At 44.6% G+C, this 20,731-nt stretch overlaps 1 protein-coding gene across 2 annotated transcripts in view; it reads right to left on the bottom strand.

Annotated features, from left to right (window-relative positions):
* The window catches only part of ZZEF1 (zinc finger ZZ-type and EF-hand domain containing 1), a 118,888-nt gene that overhangs the window by 18,726 nt on the left and 79,431 nt on the right, over nt 1-20,731 (bottom strand). Inside the window, exons 34-43 of one of the 2 annotated variants that reach the window (XM_070393125.1) lie at nt 19,197-19,335; nt 17,485-17,650; nt 16,610-16,872; nt 15,539-15,708; nt 12,165-12,297; nt 10,216-10,355; nt 9,034-9,314; nt 6,643-6,817; nt 5,952-6,084; nt 1,228-1,427 (exon numbers count right to left, since the gene is read on the bottom strand). In XM_070393125.1, the coding sequence (XP_070249226.1) occupies nt 1,228-1,427; nt 5,952-6,084; nt 6,643-6,817; nt 9,034-9,314; nt 10,216-10,355; nt 12,165-12,297; nt 15,539-15,708; nt 16,610-16,872; nt 17,485-17,650; nt 19,197-19,335 (1,800 nt within the window). The remainder of the gene's footprint in view (nt 1-1,227; nt 1,428-5,951; nt 6,085-6,642; nt 6,818-9,033; nt 9,315-10,215; nt 10,356-12,164; nt 12,298-15,538; nt 15,709-16,609; nt 16,873-17,484; nt 17,651-19,196; nt 19,336-20,731) is intronic. The other variant, XM_070393126.1, reaches the window with a different exon arrangement.

Below are 20,731 nucleotides of genomic sequence, written 5' to 3'. Positions count from 1 at the left end.
AAATTTCTATATGTGACACAGCACCAGAGTTAAGTTAGGGTTTTTCAAAATGCTGACACATCGAGCTCAAAAGGTTCGCCATCACTGACCTATAGGATCTCTGCCTGCTTCTGTGGTCTCATCTGTCTCTTCTATACTATCCTGAATCCCTGGAGGTGTTCTTTCTGCTTCCTGGCAAACATGCCTGTTCCTGGAGTTTGCTACTCTCCCATCATGAAATACCCTACCCATATTCTTATCTGTCACCTTAAATTTCATCTTCTCAAAAAGGCTTTTTCTGACTCATGACAGTTTCCCTTGCAGGCTCTTTGTTGTCTCTCTTGCAGTTTAGACTATAAGCTCCATGAGATCAAGGACCTTCTTTCTAGTTCAAAACTACAACTCAGTTCTGGCACTGAATGAAGGATTCAAAAACAAAAATGGTCTCTGCCCTCAGGGAGTTTATTATATTCTCTCACCTACTATAATGCAAACAACTAAAACCATAACAGATTGTGATAAATGCCATGATATCAATAAGTAGTGGATGCATAGTGTCAATCCTAAAACTACAAATTCTCAGGGCTGGGCCAGAGCTGAAATGCTCTCTAATCCAGTCTCCCTGTGGTGCTGGAGTCTTTCCATGGCTTCCTCGCCAGCGCTGTCAAAGTCAAGGAACAAACTTTTTAAATGAAATCCTTGTTTTATGGCTAGTTCTGTTGGGAAGATCATCCTAAACTGACCCCTTCCTTCTCATCCATGCCCCTCAGAGAGCAGAAGAACTATGTTCCCCATACGTCAAGGCTTCTCATCTCCACACCAACTACGGCCCAGCTCTTTAACTTGTCTACCTCCTCCCACCCCAACTGACAAACCTATTGCTCAAAGATGCCATGGGATGCTTGCCCCTTTATTCTTCCCTTCTTCTTATCCTATGATGAACCAGAAGAAGCTATGGTTCAGAGGGAAGACATTCAGTCCATTTTTCTTCTCATCTTCCAAGGTTCTGTGCCCATTAGACAGTGGTCCCATAAAACAGTACTGAACAACTACAGAAAACCAACTATCAGGAAAACTCTGTTTTTGCTTTAAAGCTATCCTTGTGCAAGGCCCCAACCATTTTTAAAAGTAATCAAAATCCTATAGTTAAGCCTCCATTGAAACCAGATGGCATTTCTTGCTAGTTAGTGCCCTGCAGATATTAAATCACAGCCAGATTCAGTAGCAAATGGAAGAAGCTACCATTACCTTTAGTGTTTTATATAATCCTTTGAGGGCCAGGGACAGGACCCAAGTTGCTTCCACTGCCTCAGGACAATGGCTGTCCATGCTGGTTTGCAGAAGGTGACTGGCGATAAAGGCAAAGTGCTGGGAATATTGGCTCAACTGGGCCTGAGAGTCACTGCATTCCTGTCCTCCTCCTTTCTGGACCAGCTGGTAGTCCTTCACTGAAGGGTGATGTCAGGCAGGAAAAGAAGGCATCAAAAAATATAGTTAATGCCTCCTGCAGCTAAGTTTCTTCCCCAGTAATGTGTCTTATGGAAGCAATAAATGCAAGCCCCCAAAATCTCCTGGTTTCAAACTAAGCTGTTATATTTAAGGCCAGCTTGCAGGGTAGCACAAAAATGGTACTGGACCACCTATTCACCAAGCAACTGAAAGAGGAAATTAATATTCCTACTACTGTGCACAAACAAGTTCCCTCCAAAAGAAGACAAAGGTTGTTAAACGTTGTTCTTAAATATAGTACACAAGAGACTTCCACTTCCAAGCAAGACTAAGGGATCGGATTTATTCTTCTACCTTCAACAACTAGAACACTGAAAATATATGAAACAATGGTTTGCAGACATCGGACAACAGGTAGTACAAGACTATGATCCCTGAGAGAAGGGACAAAAACCAGGTGACCCCTCCAATAGGTCTGGCTATCCTATATAATAAAAGCTTAATATGCTAATTGGCCCCCTCTTTTGACTGGGAGACCAGGAGTCAGCTATGACATGCACTGACCACCAGGGGGCGGTGTGGTACACAGCGGGCATGGGCGAAATGCTGCGACCTCTCGCTGGCTACCTGGGGGCGAGGGTGACAGGACTGAGGTGCGGTGAGAATGTGGGGTGTTCACCAAGCTCACTCTCACTCCCCCTGCTACTCTCCCCCGGGACACCAGGGCTTGTGCACCGGGGAAGCCTTCCTGCTCAGGCGCCTGCCCCGCACCTGCATGACCTCTTCCGGGTGAGCCACTGGGACCAAAGGGGCTGGTCAGGCTCCCTGTGGGTTCGTATAGGAGCTGGTCTGCAAGGCCAGCCAGGAGAGAGTGTGCTGCCCGCCCGGCTTCTGTGCAGCACTGCTGGGCGGCCCAGAGGCCCAGGCTGCACCCAGGCCCACAGCGTCTGACCACGCTCACCGCATCTCCACGTGGGGACTTGGGCACCATGACTCAGGGGGAAGGAGGTGCACAGGGGCCTGGGGGCCCAGGTGCTGCCCAGAGCCCAGAGGTCAGCTGGGACCTGCCCTTCCATGCCAGACACTCGCGCTTTGATTGCCAGCCAGGCCTAGAGACCACACTTGTGCATGAATTTCATGCACCAGGCCTCTAGTCTAAAGATAAATTTCCAGGCTGCGGAGCAAGGAGTGAAAATCCAAGCAGAGTCCAGCAGTCAATGAACTGAGGAGATAGAGGTCAGTATTCAAGGAAATCAAGGCAGCTAGAATTTATGGGGCAGTATATCACAGAGAAGAGAGATGGAGAGAAAGAGGAAGAGGGAGGAAGAAAGGGGGGGAGAGGAAGGGAGGGAGGGAGGGAGGGAGAGGGGGAGAGAGAGAGAGAGGGAGAGAGAGAGCGAGCGAGTGCGACCCTCAGGAGTCTTTGGCTGAGTACTGATCTCACAAATGTGAAAGGAAATTATCCATATAGGAAACAACTTAGTTTTTTTAAAAGTCTACCAAAAAACAATAGGCAAAACAGTTCTTGGAACTCAGGGAGAGCTGGGAATATTTTGTCTTCCCACAAGTGAGAGTGGAAGTGTCCTAGTGGGGGGCAAAAAAACTATTTGAAGATACAATGATTAAAATGTTTCCAAATTTGATGAAAACTATAAATCCACAAAGCTAGAAGTTCAATAAATCCCCAAGCTGAAGAAACAAAGAAAATCATGCCAGGGTACAACATAATCAAAGTGCTAAAAACCACCAGCTGGTATGGGTCAGTGGTTGAGCACCGACCTATGAACCAAGAGGTCATGGTTGGATCCAGTCATGGTTGGATCCATGCCCGGGTTTTGAACTCAACCCCCAGTAGGGGGTGTGCAGGAGGCAGCCGATCAATTATTCTCTCTCATCATTGATGCTTCTATCTCTCTCTCCCTCTCCCTTCCTCTCTCTGAAATCAATAAAAATACTTTTTTAAATGCTAAAAACCAGTGATTAAGAGAAAAATGTTAAAAGCGATCAGAGAAAAAAGACACATTATAGCAATAACTTGCCAGCAAAAGGGATCCCCTCAGCTGTGATTTCTTCCTTTGGAGGAAAAGGAGAGCAGAAGACCCCAGCAGCTTTCACCACCAAGGACTCAAGCAGCCCTCGTGGCTATCAGGGACACCCAAAGCTTTTGTCACTAAGAACTCCCTCAGTCTTTGCCTATGTCAATCTCAGCTGATGGAGCTGCCCAGAATCCATGCCACTGAACCCAATGCTTCGACCCCAACCACAGCAGCCCTGGCCCAGCGCATAACACCGATACCCTTGATGATTAGATATGAATAAAATGGGCACTGATGGGGTTCAAGCAAAGATTTTAACACAGTACTACACAAGGTGGTGCAGGCCAAAAGGACCCCACACAAAAGCCTCAAACAAGTCTGCTTTATTTATCCTGGTTTGGAGACATTTTGAAAACGAAGATTCAAAGATTATAATGAGAAATCTGACCTGCAATTGCTTCAAGCAATGGTTTGGGAGAGGAATTAAGATGAAAGCTGACAAAAAGACCAGGGTCCCTCGACTCAACCCTTAACTGGGGACCCAAAGTCTCTGCACTAGAGTGGATAAAATGGCCAGAATGTGAAGAAGAGAAGTTTCTGGACTCCTTGACATGGGAACCCCACAAACTGTCGTACCAAAATCCACTGGGGAAGCCCTGGCCATGGGCTAAATTAGATTGAGAGAACATAAAGGTTCTAAAAAAGAAAGGGTTGATGGGATTATGAACATTGGACTGTTTAACCAGAGAATGCAAATAATTTGTGTCTTCTTTACCAGAATGTTTTATGAGAATGGATATTCTGTCTGGCCGGGGAACACTTACCCTACCAAATGTTATAAAACCAAAACTATTAATAAAGTCAGAATGGAGGCAACACACACACACACACACACACACACACACACACACACACACACATTTGGCTCACTATGAAGAATAACAGAGAACGACAGCAAACTTTGTGGCAGAAACTATGCAAGCCCAAAGAAATGGATCAATATCTTTAAAATATTCACACACAAAAACTTCTCAGCGAGCATATTTTGCTCAATAAAATTATCTCTCAAATATAAAGTCAAAATAAATATTTCTTTGATTTGGTAGGACAAACCAAAACAAAGATTTTGTAGCAGCAGACTTTCACTACAAGAAATGTTAAGGGAAGTTTATCAGGCTAAAGAAAAAAAATACCAGTGGAAATTTGAACCTGCACAAAGGAATGAAGGGCACCAGGAATGGTAAACATATGGCTAAACATGAAAAACATTGTTTTCTCATTTTTAAATGTCTTTTAAAGTGTCTGACTTTTTAAAACAAAAATAATGTATTGGTATGTTTATGTCACATAGAAGTAAAATTTGTGACAATAGTAGCACAAAGAATGGGGGATAAAAATATAAAATCTGTGTGTCTTCACTATACGTGAAGTGGTATAATATTTATTATTTGAAGGCAGACTATGATGAGTTAAGGGTGAATATTATAAACCATATCTCAACCACTAAAAAATTATTTGAAGGTAAACTATTGTAAACCCTAGAGCAGCGGTTGGCAAACTCATTAGTCAACAGAGCCAAATATCAACAGTACAACGATTGAAATTTCTTTTGAGAGCCAAATTTTTTAAACTTAAACTATATAGGTAGGTACATTGTTATTAACTTAATTAGGGTACTCCTAAGGTTTAGAAAGAGCCACACTCAAGGGGCCAAAGAACCGCATGTGGCTCGCAAGCCACAGTTTGCTGACCACGGCCCTAGAGCAATCACTAAAATAAATAAAGAGTTATAGTTTACAAGCCAATAGTAGGGATAAAATGAAATAAAAAAACTCAATCCAAAAGGCAGAAGATGAGAAAAAAAAAAAGGCACAAAGAGCAGACAAGACAAATAATTTTAAAAATCAGGAAGAGAATAGAGTTAAACTCAACTATCTTGATAACTGTTTTTAAACGTAAACGGTCTAAACATCTCAATTAAAAGGCAAGGACTGTCAGATTGGATTAAAAATGAAGACAATACTAAATGCTATCTATAAGAAATCCACTTTAATTTTAGGTATAGGTAGATTAAAGTGAAAGGATGGAAAAAGATATGCCATGCAAATGTTAGTAATAAAAAAAAAACTAGAGAGGCCACATAAATATTAAAGTAGATAGCCAGAACAAGGGATATTATCAGAGATAAAAAGGGACATTCCAGAATGAAATGAGAAATAGACATACACATAATTACAGTTGGAAACTTCAACACATTTCTATCTCAGTAATTGTAAGGATAGAAAATCAGCAAGAACATAGAAGACTTAAACAACACTATCAATTGACTTGACCTAAATACTGTCAAAAGAACACTCCACCAACAACACAAGTATATATATTTTCTTCAAGTGCACATGGAACCTTGTTTCAATTTGACCATAAAACATATATGCAGAGATTATACAACTTTCTTCCATTTTTAGAAGAAATAATTATGATTAGGACCTGTTTTCCTTTTCCGGGTTTTGACGTCAACAATCACAGCCCTGTTTTTCTCAGTAAAGTGCTTCAAGATGATCACATTATGTGGCTCATTGGCATTATCCATATAAACACAGCGGGTCCCCACACAGAGAACCTAGAACATGAGAGAGAGAGACAGAAAAAGCAAATCAATAGCACAAAGAAACAGGAAAAAGTACTTAATTAAACACAAGTCCAGTCCCTTTTGCTTGTGTCCTAACTTCAAGAAGCATTCAAGGATGGGGTTCTTCCCATCTCCAAGGCCAGAGCCTGACACAGGCTTGGCACAGAACTGGTTTAAGTGCTTGCTGGATGGAGAAGCCATGATTTCACAGTCCTCTTTGTCCCAACCAGTTGAGAGAGATGAAGATTAGAAATGAGATCAAAATGAATGCCAAAGTGAAAAACAATTGTACTTTGAAGTGCTTTGTAATTTACTGTATTATAGTTACTATTATTCAAAGCCAACTACTGGCTAGCAAAATGAATCAAATGACTAAATCGTTGAAAATGCAAGTTAAACAAATCATCCCATAATCTTAAAAATATATCAATATTATATAAAGGCGATTATACAACAGGGGGAAAAATTCCAAAGATATATGCTAGTATAGAGACTTTGATGTGTGTGCTGAAGACAGAAAGAGGTGGCCAGGCCTTCAGAGGGATATACCTGGGGAAAGCCGACCAGCACTAGCAGGCTGAAGATGTTGGTGTGCTTCAGCTGGAAAGGCAACTGCTTGATGCAGTGGTCTGTGAAGGTGGCAATGACGTCGCGCCACAATGGGGCACTGTTGAGTGACCGCAGGATCTCTGCCATGGAGCACGCCCAGTCCAAACCCACTCGGCTGGAAGGCAAGAGCTCCATGAGTGCACAAGCTCCAAATTAAACTCAGCAAAGTTTGCTACACTCCAAAGCAGACCCAGAAGCATACCAAAGAACCACTCATTAGTGTTTTTTAAATATATTTTTAATTATTTCAGAGAGGAAGAAAGAGGGAGAGACAGAAACATCAATGATGAGAGAGAATCATTGATTAGCTGCCTCCTGCATGCTCCCCACTGGGGATCGAGCCCGCAACCTGGGCATGTGCTCTTGACCAGAATCGAACCTGGGACCCTTTAGTCCACAGGTCGATGCTCTATCCACTGAGCCAAACTGGCTAGGGCTCATTAGTTAATTTAAAAACTACCAGAATGATGCTTTTCATATAATGGTAAGTGGAGGGGGGAAGGGGGGGGAATCAAGATCTGTTACTTACATATTGTCTACAGCTATGTTTTTTTAAATCTCTATAAAAACTTATACACATTTGTGTGCTTGTGCATATTCATGATAGAAAAAAAGCTTGAAAGGAAATATATACATATTTTGTTGTTTATTTTTATTTCTTTTTTTTGTTGTTGGAAAGAAGTGTGTATATATATATATATATACACATATACATACATATATATGTATATACATACATATATATATGTATGTATATATATTTTAAATCTAGGTGTTTTTTTTTTATACGTCTTTATTAATTTTAGAGAGAGGAAGGGAGAGGAGTAGAGAGATAGAAATATCAATGAGAGAGAAAGATTGATCGATGCCTCCTGCATGCCCCCTACCAGGGATCGAGTCAGCAACTCGGGCATGTGCCCTGACGGAATGAAACTGGCGACCTCTTGGTTCATGGGTCGACACTCAACCACCAAGCCACACTGGCTGGCATGGCTCAATAGTTGAGCGCTGACCTATGAAGTAGGTTTGATTCCCAGTCAGGGCACATGCCTGGGTTGCAGGCTTGATCCTCAGATTGGGGCATGCAGGGACAGCAGATCAATGATTCTTTCTCATCATTGATGTTTCTATCTCTCTCCCTCTCACTTCCTCTCTGAAATCAATAAAAATATATTAAAACAAAACAAAACAAAACCAGCACCCTTAATATGGTGTGAGCCAGGATGATTTTTAGTCTTCATTTCTGTCTTACAAATTTGGTATTGTGATTGTTACATTTATAATAAAAACAGATCTATTTTCTTCAGCCTCAAAGCCTATACTTACAGCTCTCAGGAGAAACAAACCAAGCAGGGAGTTGAATCAGCAGACCGTGCCCAGACTGAACAGCTGTTTTAATGTGGGTTTTGAGTCTGTTGACAACATCCTATCTAATAAAGAGGGAATATGCTAATTGACCCTCATGCCATCGCAAAGATGGCGGTGCTCACAGCCAATAAGGAGGGAATATGCCAATTGCTCTTCCCTCAAAGACGGCGGCGCCCACAGCCACAAGATGGCCGGAAGTGGGGGCAGTTGTGGGTGATCAGGCCAGCAGGGGAGGACAGTTGTGGGTGACCAGGCCTTCAGGGGAGGGCAGTTGGGGGAGGCCAGGCCTGCAGGGGAGGGCAGTTGGGGGAGGCCAGGCCTGCAGGGGAGGGCAGTGGGGGGACTGGGCCGGCAGGGGAGGGCAGTTGGGGGCAACTGGGCCGGCAGAGGAGGGCAGTTGGGGGGGAGGGGCCAGGCCTGCAGGGGAGGGCAGTTTGGGGCGACCAGGCCGGCAGGGGAGGGTAGTTAGGGGTGACTGGGCCGGCAGGGGAGGGCAATTGGGGGGACTGGGCCGGCAGGGGAGGGCAGCTGGGGGCCATCGGGCTGGCAGGGGAGCAGTTAGGCATTGATCAGGCTGGCAGGGGAGCGGTTAGGCGTTGATCAGGCTGGCAGGGGAGTGGTTAGGGGGTGATCAGGCTGGCAGGCAGAAGCAGTTAGGGACAATCAGGCAGGTGAGCGGTTGGGAGCCAGCAGTCCCGGATTGTGAGAGGGATCAGGCCTAAACCGGCAGTTGGACATCCCCCAAGGGGTCCTAGATTAGAGAGGGTGCAGGCTGGGCTGAGGGACACTCCTCCCTCCAGTGCACAAATTTTGTGCACCGGGTTTCTAGTTGCTAATAAAAGTAATTCTATTCCCACAAAAGATTCCTGGACAATAGCACTGAAGCACACTGATATTAATCAACAGCCAGACCACTGACTTAAAGAAATGAACACCAAGGTGGATTAGAGTGGGTGTGGCTACCTGTCCAGACACACAGCTCCCAGGCTAAAGAGTAGGTGGGTGGTCTTCCAGCCATCTGGCATAATGGAATTGTCCCCTGCAGCAAATAGGTTGTGTTTGGCTGAAAGGACCTTGATCACTGCGGCATCTACCTCTGATGGCAAAAGGCGGATTATTAACTGGCCAAGAAGACCCAACGTGAGGTGGTAGGTTTCATTCAGGTGGCCTGCGTTTGAGATGACAACCTGAAACATGAGTGGGAGGACGTGCTCCAGGTCTATCAGGGGGACTGTGGGATCCTGCTAAGAGAGGGAGAAAAATCTGTTCAATACAAAATCCACATAAAATCACCAACTAAAGACTCCATTCCCTTCATGCTTTATTTACAACTATCCTAGTGTCAAAGGAATTACGCAATCCTATCTAATAAAGATGGGATATGCTAATTGACCCTCATACCGTCACAAAGATGGCGGCGCCCACAGCCAATAAGGAGGGAATATGCTAATTGACTTCCCCGCCCTCAAAGATGGCAGCGCCTACAGTCAGTAAGGAGGGGATATGCTAATTGACTGACATGCCCTCAAAGATGGTGGCACCCACAGCCAATAAGGAGGGAATATGCTAATTGACTGCCACAGCGACAAGATGGCAGCGCCCAGTCCCCTCAGCCCCACTGGGACAGCAGGCACTCTGCGTGCCTGCCTCTGGAGTCCCCCAGTCCCCTCAGACCCCCAGGCCCCCAGGGCCAGCCCAGGGTGCAGGCAAGCCTTGGATGGTGGCTGCCCAGCTGCCCAGGCTGCCCGAGGCTCAGGTAACCAGGGCAGGCCGAGGCTTGCACTGCCAGCAGTGGCAGCAGCAGAGGTGTGATGGGGCATCGCCTTCCCCTGATCACCAGGTCACCTCCCGCCCCTGAGGGCTCCTGGACTGTGAGGGGGCAGACCGGACTGAGGGACCCCCCTCTAGTGCATGAATTTTCATGCACTGGGCCTCTAGTATCTTTCATAAATGGCTTACGTTCAATCAATTATAAAATACATTCTCAGGTATCATCTTACAATCCTACTTTAATTTATAACCCTACCCTCAGGAACACATAGATGACTGCTAATAAGAGTTGGTTTTAGTATATGGCTTACAAAACACTTATTCTATGCATAATACCACTGCTCTTTTAAAAAGAAAATGCCATTTGTCTCTTACCAACTTTAAGGGAGGTAACATGGCTGCTAATAACCCCAAAATCCTCTTCTGGGAACACTCAGCAAACACCTGCTCGGGGCTTGGAGTAACTGCCTTTTCCTCAACCGGCTTCTGGGATGATGCTCCTAAATTGTCAGCATCTGAGTTGTAAAATACCAAACTTTCAGATTTTGTCAGCTTCTATGTATGTACAAAGAGGCAAGTAAACCATTGCATTGTGCCTGTGCTGCTACAGAACAAAGCTGGGACTTGATTTATCTATTTAACTATCTATCTATCTATCTATCTATCTATCTATCTATCTATAATCCTCCAAGGATATTGTTTTCCATTGCCTTTTTTTCCCCCTAGAGAGGAAGGGAGAGGGAGAACCACTGACCAGCTGCCTCCTGCACACCCCCCACTGGGGTCCAAGCCTGCAACCTGGGCATGTGCCCTTGACTGGAATCGAACTGAGGACCCTTCAGTCCACAGGCCAACGCTCTATCCACTGAGCCAAACCAGCTAGGGCTCCATTGCTTTTCAGAGAGAGTGGGAGGGAGGGAGGGATGAGGAGAGTAAGAGAAAAACATCAATGTGGTGAGAGAGATGCCCTGACTGGGGGTGGAAAATGAACCCACACACGCCCTGACTGGGGGCAGAGAGCAAACCAGCAACCCAAGTACATGCCCTTGACCAGGAATCAAACCCACAACCCTTTAGTGCATAGGCCAATGCTCTAACCACTGTGAACACTGGCCAGGGCCAAAGCTGGGACTTTAAAAACTTTTTTTTTTTTAATATATTTTATTGAATTTTTACAGAGAAGAAGAGAGAGGGACAGAGAGTTAGAAACATCGATGAGAGAGATCGATCAGCTGCCTCCTGCACAGCCCCCAGTAGGGTTGTGCCTGCAACCCAGGTACATGCCCCTGACCGGAATCGAACCTGGGACCCTTGAGTCTGCAGGCTGACGCTCTGTCCACTGAGCCAAACCCGTTCGGCTAAAAACTTATTTTTGAACATGTATGTTTTGGTCAAGGAGGCCTACCCTAATCGCCATATTACATGTAGAGCCCACCCATCCTTCTCTTTCCCATCCTTTCTGTAACCCACATTCTGCTGGCCCTGCTCTTTTGTGCTCACAGTGTTTAACTGCCTTTTAATATACCATGCTATTGGAATAGAAAGATAGAAACATCAATGAAGAGAGAGAATCACTGACCAGCTACCCCCTGCATGCCCCACACTGGGGATCGAGCCCACAACCCAGACATATGCCCTGGCCAGGAATCGAACCATGACCTCCTGGTTCATAGGTCAACGTTCAACCACCTGGTGACCAGAATCCCATTCCATCTCAAATTACAGTTACCTGCACCTTTGCCTTAAACCCTCCCAGTCTAAGCTCCACAAATGCAGGAGTTATGTGTCTGTCTATCTGGCTTGGACTCTGTTTCATCCCCAGGGTCTAGCACAGTACAGGGCACATAGAAGGCACTCAGTAAATTAGGAATAAACAAGGTAGGAAAGCAGGCAAAGTGAAGGAAAGATGACTTTTATTTTAATTTGTTGTTGTTGTTAATCCTCACCCGAGGATATTTTTCCATTGATTTTTAGAGAGAGTGGAAGGGAGGGGGAGAGAAACATCTATGTGAGAGAGACACATTGATTGGTTGACTCCTGCACATGCCCCAATCAGGGCTGGGATTAAGCCTGCAACTGAGGCACGTGTCCTTGACTGGAATCGAACCCGGGACCTTTCAGTCCACAGACCAATACTCTGAGCCAAACCGGCTAGGGAGGAAAGCTGACTTATGAAGTATTATCAGTATCATTTGATACAGAACTAAGAAATCATGCACCTTGATTTGCTGGCCAATTTTACCTTGTGCAACCAATAGCTCAGGGACGAGTATGTGTGTATTTTAAGATGAAAGAGCTCAAGAGAATGGTCAAATAATCTTTACCTGAAAGTCCTGTAGGTGTGGTAGCATCAGCAGGAGAATCTGAAATTTGAGTCTGGCATGACCCACTTTCATCTGCCTTATTTCTCTGCTTTCGATCCAAAGGTATACCTTCCTTATGAACACCATTCTCTCCCTAAAATCAAAATGATGAGTGTAAAAGAATTAAGGTTTCTTACTATGAAAGTTTACTCATTCATATTACAATACAACCTTTAAAATCATTAACTAATCAGCCCTGGCCAGGTGACTCAGTTGGTTGGAGCATCATCCTGTACACCAAAAGATTGTGGGTTTGAGTTCCAGTCAGGGCACATACCTAGGATTTGGGTTTGATGCCTGGTTGGGGTGCTAATGGGAGGCACCCAGTTGCTATTTCTCTCTCACATCTATGTTCTCTCTCTCAAAACATATCCTGGGGTGAGGATTAAAAAAAATGTTTAAGTCATTAACCAATCAGCCTTCACACACTAAAAAACTTCTGAATACCATTAGAAAATGTCCTTCATTTCTAATGATAAGTCTATACTCTAAGATAGTAATCACGGCATCACATAACAACAAACATCTTCCCAATGTCCTTCAGTTAGAGCCTGTAATCACATAAGCAGTGGCTCTATTAAAACCTTTAATACATCCTATTTGGCTTTCAGAAGCCAAGTATGGAAAGTTCTTCTCTTGGGAAAAAGAAAAAAACAAAGGTTTACGTTTCCTTCTAGCACACAGCACTGACTTACAACTTTTTTAAAAAATATATTTTATTGATTTTTTACAGAGAGGAAGGGAGAGAGATAGAGAATTAGAAACGCTGACGAGAGAGAAACAACGATCAGTCGCCTCCTGCATGCCGCCTACTGGGGATGTGCCAGAAACCAAGGCACATGCCCTTGACCGGAATCAAACCTCGGACCCTTGAGTCTGCAGGCCAACACTCCATCCACTGAGCCAAATCAGCCAAGGCAACTTACAACTTTTGAGAATTCCATTTTGGCAAGTAGACTTGGTAAGGGGCCCTTAGAGTAGCTGCGATGGTTTTCTGGGCTCAGGAGTTTGGTGATGAGCTGCCCAGCTTGGCAGGGAAGCAGACCTCAGCCTGAATTTCTCCAGGAGTCACCGTGTTACCCCAAAACCACCTGCACTCCCTAGGCCTGCAGGGTGCTTCTCCCTGTTGTCACACAGGTTAAACATGGAAAGCAGGTCATATAGGAAGTCTGTGGGAAGGTCAAGAAGTCTGGGGAGGCCAGGATGCTTTGAATCCAAAAATGCGAGTTTTGTACAGCACCAAATACCATGAGAAGATGCTGACATCTCTCAGTGGCCACTGCTTATCATCCTCTCTCTAGATTCAGTAACCACAACATCAATCCTACCCTGAATCCCCTCCTTAGAAAAAGTGATTATAAGATCATCCTAAGAAGGGACTGAGGCTGGGAGAGCCATCTGCCTTGTTAAAAATACCCCCTCTGAAAATCAGACCTGTAAAACCACACTTTCTGTACTATGTGGCCCTTTATAAAAACAACAGAATTCCAAAGTTCTGGCTAATCATTTTACTCTTGATCTTCTTTCCTGTTATCACAGGACTCCCAAGTGCCACTGCAGTGCACATAAGCAGCACCCAAATGAGCCTCATTACTGGCCTGAGGCCCTTGTAGATAAAATCCCCTGGGTGATGCCTCTGGCTGAGGTTGTTTTCTTGGTTGTTTAAAACAAAAAGCATTTCTAGTCATTGGAGGGAGAAGAGTGGGAAGATACCCTTAATCTGCCCTGGAATTGGCTAGAAACAGCTGGGAGTTTAAACAAGTGATTTGTACTCAAGGCCCAAATGGGACGTGGTCCTTAGGGCCAGCGCAGTGGGGACATGTAGGTTCTGTTATGGGGAAAGTGCTAGAAACTGAAGCTTTTCAGAGACTGTGTCAGAGGCTGGATACCAAAGGGTGGAGACAATTGAGGGAGAAAAAAATAATGCCCTAGACCAGTGATGGTGAACCTTTTGAGCTCGGCGTGTCAGCATTTTGAAAAACCCTAACTTAACTCTGGTGCCGTGTCACATATAGAAATTTTTTGATATTTGCAACCATAGTAAAACAAAGATTTATATTTTTGATATTTATTTTATACTAGAGGCCTGTTGCACGAAGAGATTTGTGCAATAGGCCTTCCCTTCCCTTGGCTGCTGGCACTGGTTTTTCTCCCGCACCTGGGACCCAGGTCTTCGCTCTGGCTGGGCTCTGGCCAGAGCCGCCCCGGAGCCATTAGGCTTCGCTGCTCGGCAGGCCCTGGGGCCGTGAGGCCTCTATGCTCCACCTGGCACTGGGGCCCTGTGGCCCTGTGGCCTCGCTGCTCTGCCTGGCGCCAGGGTGTGTGGCCTCGCTGCTCCGCCCCGGGCCATCAGACTTCGCTCCACCGCTTGGAACCTAGTATGCAAATTAAACGCCATCTTTGTTGGCGGTTAATTTGCATATCGTGCTGATTAGCCTATGGGAGGCGTAGCGAAGGTATGGTCAATTACCATGTTTGTCTATTACTAGGTAAGGTATTTAAATGCCATTTAACAAAGCAAAATCAACCAAAAAAATGAGTTCGCGTGTCACCTCTGACACGCGTGTCATAGGTTCGCCATCACTGCCCTAGACAGTGGTCGGCAAACTCATTAGTCAACAGAGCCAAATATCAACAGTACTTCTTCAAAATAGACTCGCCCAGGCCGAAAACCGACTTCTGCGCATGGGCCACAAAGTTTCAATTGCACTGTATGTGCGCCCGCACGTGTTATTTTGTGGAAGAGCCACACTCAAGGGGCCAAAGAACTGCATGTGGCTTGCAAGCTGCAGTTTGCCGACCACGGCCCTAGAAGAAGGCTTATTCCAGTCTCTAGGCAGGGAAAGCCTAAGATAAGCCTGAAATATCTTTTTGCATAAAAAATTAAGGGCATGCTTGCCCTGGCTAGTGTGGTTCAGTGGATAGAGCACTGGCCCAAGCACCAAAGGGTCATGGGTTCATCATGGGCCAGAACTAATCTTTTTAGGTGCATAATCTTATTCAATCCTTGTAAAAACCACTAGGAGGCAGGTAAGAGTAGTTGGCACTGACATGGAACTACTTGAACAGCGTTTTAAGCACTTTACATACATTAACTCAATGTACATAATGTATGTAAATCCTCACAACAACCTTATAGGATAGGTATTATTATCGCCACGTTTTACAGATGAGAAAACTGAAGCGAAGAGGTTGTGGTAATGTGCCCAAGGTCTGATGGAGCAGAGAGCAGCACCCAGGTAATCTGAGTCCAGTCTGTGCTCTTAACCTCTCTGCTCTGCCCCTCGTGTGAATGGCTCTCTGTTCAACCTGCACAGTAAAGAATCATTACTTACATTGCAGTGCACAAAAGGGCCTGTATCTGCCGGCTCCTCAGCAACCTGGACAGCTTCCTTCTCCAGCTGCTCCTCTGCTGTTCGGGTGGGCACGATCACTGGTGGGGCTTGATTTCCTGGAGTAGAGTTACCATCTGGCAATACACCAAGAAGAGCTAGAGCTTTAAGACCTGCATGGAAGCAAATGAGAGAATGGTTAAAAGTTTTATAAAAAGGGTGATTTCCTGTAAATGCCATAAACCACTTTGCTACTTTATGGAAACAAAAGACTGAATTCTCTGTAAGCCAAACCAAGGAGTACTCAATACAAACCTCCCTGGCTATCTAAATCTATTCAGCTCTGATTTCACACACCAAAAGTTTGGGTCACACACCAAAAGTTTGGGTAGTAAGGGATACATGTACTTTACTAACAATAGATACAATAGGATTGTCTATTTAGAAAATCATCAACAGTAACGTAGTAGCCCCACACAACCAGATTTCTAAATTCCCACTGCCATCAGATAGCAAAATAGCTCTGAGGCACAGAGACTGCCCACCTGCTACTTATTACAGGCCTGATTTCCCCCGTGTTGACTAGAATGGGGAGTCCGTTATTCTGCAAAGAATTTAAATGTCTCAGAAGTTTAATATTCACGTTATTTTCTTCTTAGCTCCCCTCAGTAAAGTCAAAATCATGTAGATATTTTATTAGTCAAACTGCTTTAGTTATAAATAGCTCTCATTTAGAATACAGTTGTGTGGGAGTAGATTTGCATTCCAGGTTTAAAAAAAGGCTAAATTCCTTTGGCAAAGTTAAGTCTAATAGATCCAAATACTAAATACTTCGTCCACAGACATCAAGCGTTTAATTATTAATTTATTTTACATCTTCACGTACATATGTTTGAGAAACTGCTACTTTAATACCAACGTTTCTCTCAAATGCATTTGAGAATTAAAAATAAAGTCCTGCCACAGGGGGGACACTGCTTGTGGGAAACTGGACTGTGTAGCCTCTGAACAGAGCAGAGTGTTTCACTGCTGCGGGCTGGTTTGGTTTGGCTTCTGTGCATGAGGAGCAATCACCTTTTCCCTGGTGAGCCTTCATGAGACAGTCCCCGACAAGCTGCATGCACTGGCTCCGCAGGGTGATGGCACAGCTGCGGGCCCGGGGATCCAGCTTCTCACCATCCACTTCCTCTGAGCTGGCCAGGTGGGCGCTATAGAGAGCCAGGGCGGCAAAGAGCAGCCAGGCATAGTTGTGGATGTAGGGCTGGATGAGCCTCTGCCGGTCGCTGCTCCGGATGGTCACCATCGGGTGGGCTGTGATACTGTGGGTAGGCAAATGGCTGCAAAAGAAAGACATTTTTAAGGCCTACACCCTTTTGTGAGGCTCCAAAAAGGAGAACATAGCCTCAGGGGAGCACAAGCATGGTCACAACTGAGCATTTATTACCTCTAAGGCTATGGCTATTAAAAATTTAAAGGTAAATAGGTGTCCTCACCCAGAAAAATGAATAAACACAAACGTTGTACATATCATTTCAGGATTTCACAACCCCCAGAAAACTGTATATGAAAACCAGAAGATGTAAGAGTTCCTTACTGATAAATTTTGTAGGTTGTAGTTACAGCATATTGGTAATGTAAGGAAATGCCCATAATTTTCAGAGATGGATATGAAGTATATAGAAAAGAAATGATTTAAGATCTGTAATTTGCTTGAAAATACTTTAACAAAGAAAAAAAAGAGGAAGGAATAAGCTAAGCACACAGAGCAAAATCTTCCCAACTGCTCAATCTGGGTAATGGGTGTTATGGGGATTCATTGTACTAGTACTAGTTTCTTTACTTGTAGGTATATTTGGAATTTTTTATAATAAGAGGTTTTTAAATTATAAAAAATAGCCAAGGAATACATAGAAAAAAAGTTACAGGGTTAGAGGACATCTGAGACATACCCATAGGAATATTTCTTTGCTGCATAGCATCCATAGCAAAGGTCAAAGTCATCGCACACATTGCAATTCATCCTCCGGCCTATGATCAAACCCTGGCAGTGGTCACAGGTAAACTCCATGTTGACCATTTCATGGTCATCTCCGTGGCCCTCAGGCTTCACCCCACCTGAGGAGAAAAATATCAGTGTGAGGTGGACTGGGCAAAGGGCTCTTAGAACGGCTGCTTCCAAACCTAAACCAACTTCAGAAGCAGAGCTGTTCCCAATTCACTGATCAGGACATTAGAAGCCACAAGCATCTTCTGGAGACCAGGCATTCTGCCCAGTGGCTCTGCACATATAGAGGAACAATATTCTCCGCACAGAACGTCTTATCAATGGTATCGTGGACTGACGCCCTTTTCCAGCGCAGCAGAGACTGATCAAATCAATGACCAATTTCCATTATGACCACTGTTTGGTAGAAACAAATCCACGTGCCCATTCATGAGCTACCTACCAGGACCCCTCCTCTGACAAATATTAGGCATCTACTGTGTATTCCTGGTAATAAGCATTGAGGAGGGACCTGGTTTTTGCTCTTACCTTTTCATTTCAGAATCAGAGATTAAAACAGACTTCATAACCCCGTAGTGAGAAAGAATGTTAAACACAAAAGAGACTGACTGACTGCTCTGGTTTCCTTCCTACTCTAAATCTAGTGGGTCTCCAAACACTGCCATAGACTCTACTTACTGATCCTCACACCTGACCCACTTCTGTTCCCACTGCCACAACCCTAGCCCAGACACTAATCCCCTTGTCACCACTGTGACTGACTTCCTAAGGGAAACTTATATGGACAGAACCACCTTCCTCTAGCATAGCTCTGATCATGTTAATATTCTGCTTGAAAAACCTTCCTGCTCTCTGTAGACTCATTCAAATTCCTTAGCCTAGTATCTCAGGGCCCCACAATCTGAGCCCCGCCTGTCTCAATCCATCACTCAGCTGGACACGTGAGCATGTCTACCTAAGCATGGACAGATGCTCACTCCCCTGGCACTGGACTTTCTGTTCTGGATGGTGATGCACTCACTCTCCAATGTTTCCTTCACGTCACCCAGTTCTAACTTTCTTCAAAGACCAATTCACATTCAACCTCCTCCACAAGCCTTCCCTGCAGCAGTGATCACAGCTACTTCTCAATGTTTCCAGAATAATCTGCACTTCTCCTCTGTAACTCAGTATGCACACTCTTGTACTAGAACACACATGTCCAGTCTCCTTCCAGGGCAGGGCTGTATCTTTTAACACTGGGCCACGTGCACAAAGAGCACTCAACTGCTCACTACTGTTGGTCTGTTTTACCTCAGCACCTACAAGTCAAGAGTTTCAAGAATTTTTGAAGTTTGCTTTTTGTGTATGTGTATTTTACTAATTCTAAACACTGCACGATTCAGAGGAAAACTAGTTTCCCGGAAACTCAACTGAAAGTACATTCATTGGTCCTGAGTACTTATCAAGTGCCTACATCCAGCATGATGGAAGGTAACAGAGCTCTGGAACCTAAGATTCAGCTGGAGAGATAAGGCTCATATTTGCTAACAAGTCAGAGAATACTACTGGGCAGTATCTTCATTTAGTACAAAGAGAATCTAAAAATGGACAAGATCACAGAAAACAGAAACAATTATTCCTTTTGGGCATAGCGTATGCGACCATCGAATTTACCTAGGAAGCAAGTTTTGCAGAGATCCATGTCACTGCACTGCAGGCACCGGTAGCGATGCCAGGGGGCAATCTCATCGCACCCATCACAAGAGATGTCCACATTTAACAGGTCACAGTAGCGAGCGATAAACATGTGCATCTGTAAGGTGAAATAAGCACAATTATCCAATAGCCACTATACATTAATCAATCCATCCTTTAATAGGTCCTTAAAATATTCCAGGCATGTACTAGGTGCTAGGATTAGGAAATGAAGGAGCTTAGTGTCTAGTTGGGAACTCCCTCCAGCAAACAGATGACACCATACAATATAATAAGGGCTGTGATAGGCACATACAGGAGGCTTAGAGAACACAGAAGAGGGACATCAATGGGTGTTAGGTTTTTCAAAGGAGATAATTCCTCAATTGTGACCTGAGGGACAAATTGGTATTAGCTAGGTGGGGTTAAGGGTGAGAGCATGCCAGATAGAAGCAATAATAAGCTCTATAGGAAGCAAAAGGGAGCTAGACTCAAGAAAGTGGCAAATATTCAGTATATAGAATACATCAGGGATGGGGAATAACCAGGGAAAGTTAGAAAGGGTAACCACAAAGTGCGTCCAGTGCTAGTCTACGGAGTCACCGACCATCTTAAAATAGAAGACGGACGTGGTCAGATTTGAGCATGGTTATTACGTGAAGACTGGATTGAAGGGGGCAAGACTGGATAGGGAAACTGACCATGACAGACACTGTTAAAGCAACCCCATGACCTCCCGGTGCACAGGGCTGGGCTGAGCAGTAAATGAGACTACAAAAGGTGGGCAGATTTGAAAGGCATTAAGGAGGCAGAAGGAGGATGCTTGGGGAACCACAGGATATAGGGATCAGTAAAAGGGAAGGGTCAAGAACGACATCCAGCCTTCTGGCTTGGGTACTTGGTTGGACAAGGGTAGTGTTCACAGTTACAGGAAACTGCAAAAGAAGCATTGTTTACTAGCATTTAAAAAGAAAAATCTTCTGGGGAGACAGTAAGGGCACTGTTTCATGAACAAACAAATTGTTTTACTGGAAAGTAACTGGGGGCCATGGTACGGTTTATCTTTATAGCTTAGAAATAAGGGAAATAAGTCACTAAGTCACCATATAGTAGTCGTTCAGAGCAAATACGCCAAGTCACTCTAGAACTACAGACATTTACAGAGAAAAATCGCAAAGGCCAATTTGGTGTGCTCCATCCAAGCACCACATTAGTGCTATATGAGTAAAGTAACTGGCACATAGTAGGCATACAATACTAAGAAAAACCAATGAATCTGAGGCAGCAGATGCCTGGCACAATGTGATGGTGACAGATTAACACCGAGTGGGAGAGATGGACATGCAGTTATCTGAGCCTAGTGCCTTTACACATCTGAATCATGTAACTCTGATTCCATGTCCACATGGCTGCTTCCATGCTCACCAAGCAACCTGATTGAAACATGGCTTCCCATGTTGCTTGCCTATAGGAGAGGTCAGGGCCTTCAACAATTCCATCTCTCACTGTAAATT

Source organism: Myotis yumanensis, unplaced genomic scaffold (assembly GCF_028538775.1).
Source record: "Myotis yumanensis isolate MYYU_CA2020_CCGP unplaced genomic scaffold, mMyoYum1.0.hap1 SCAF_16, whole genome shotgun sequence".
In the NCBI taxonomy this organism is placed as follows: Eukaryota; Metazoa; Chordata; class Mammalia; order Chiroptera; family Vespertilionidae; genus Myotis; species Myotis yumanensis.
This window is presented reverse-complemented; position numbering and strand designations above follow the sequence as displayed.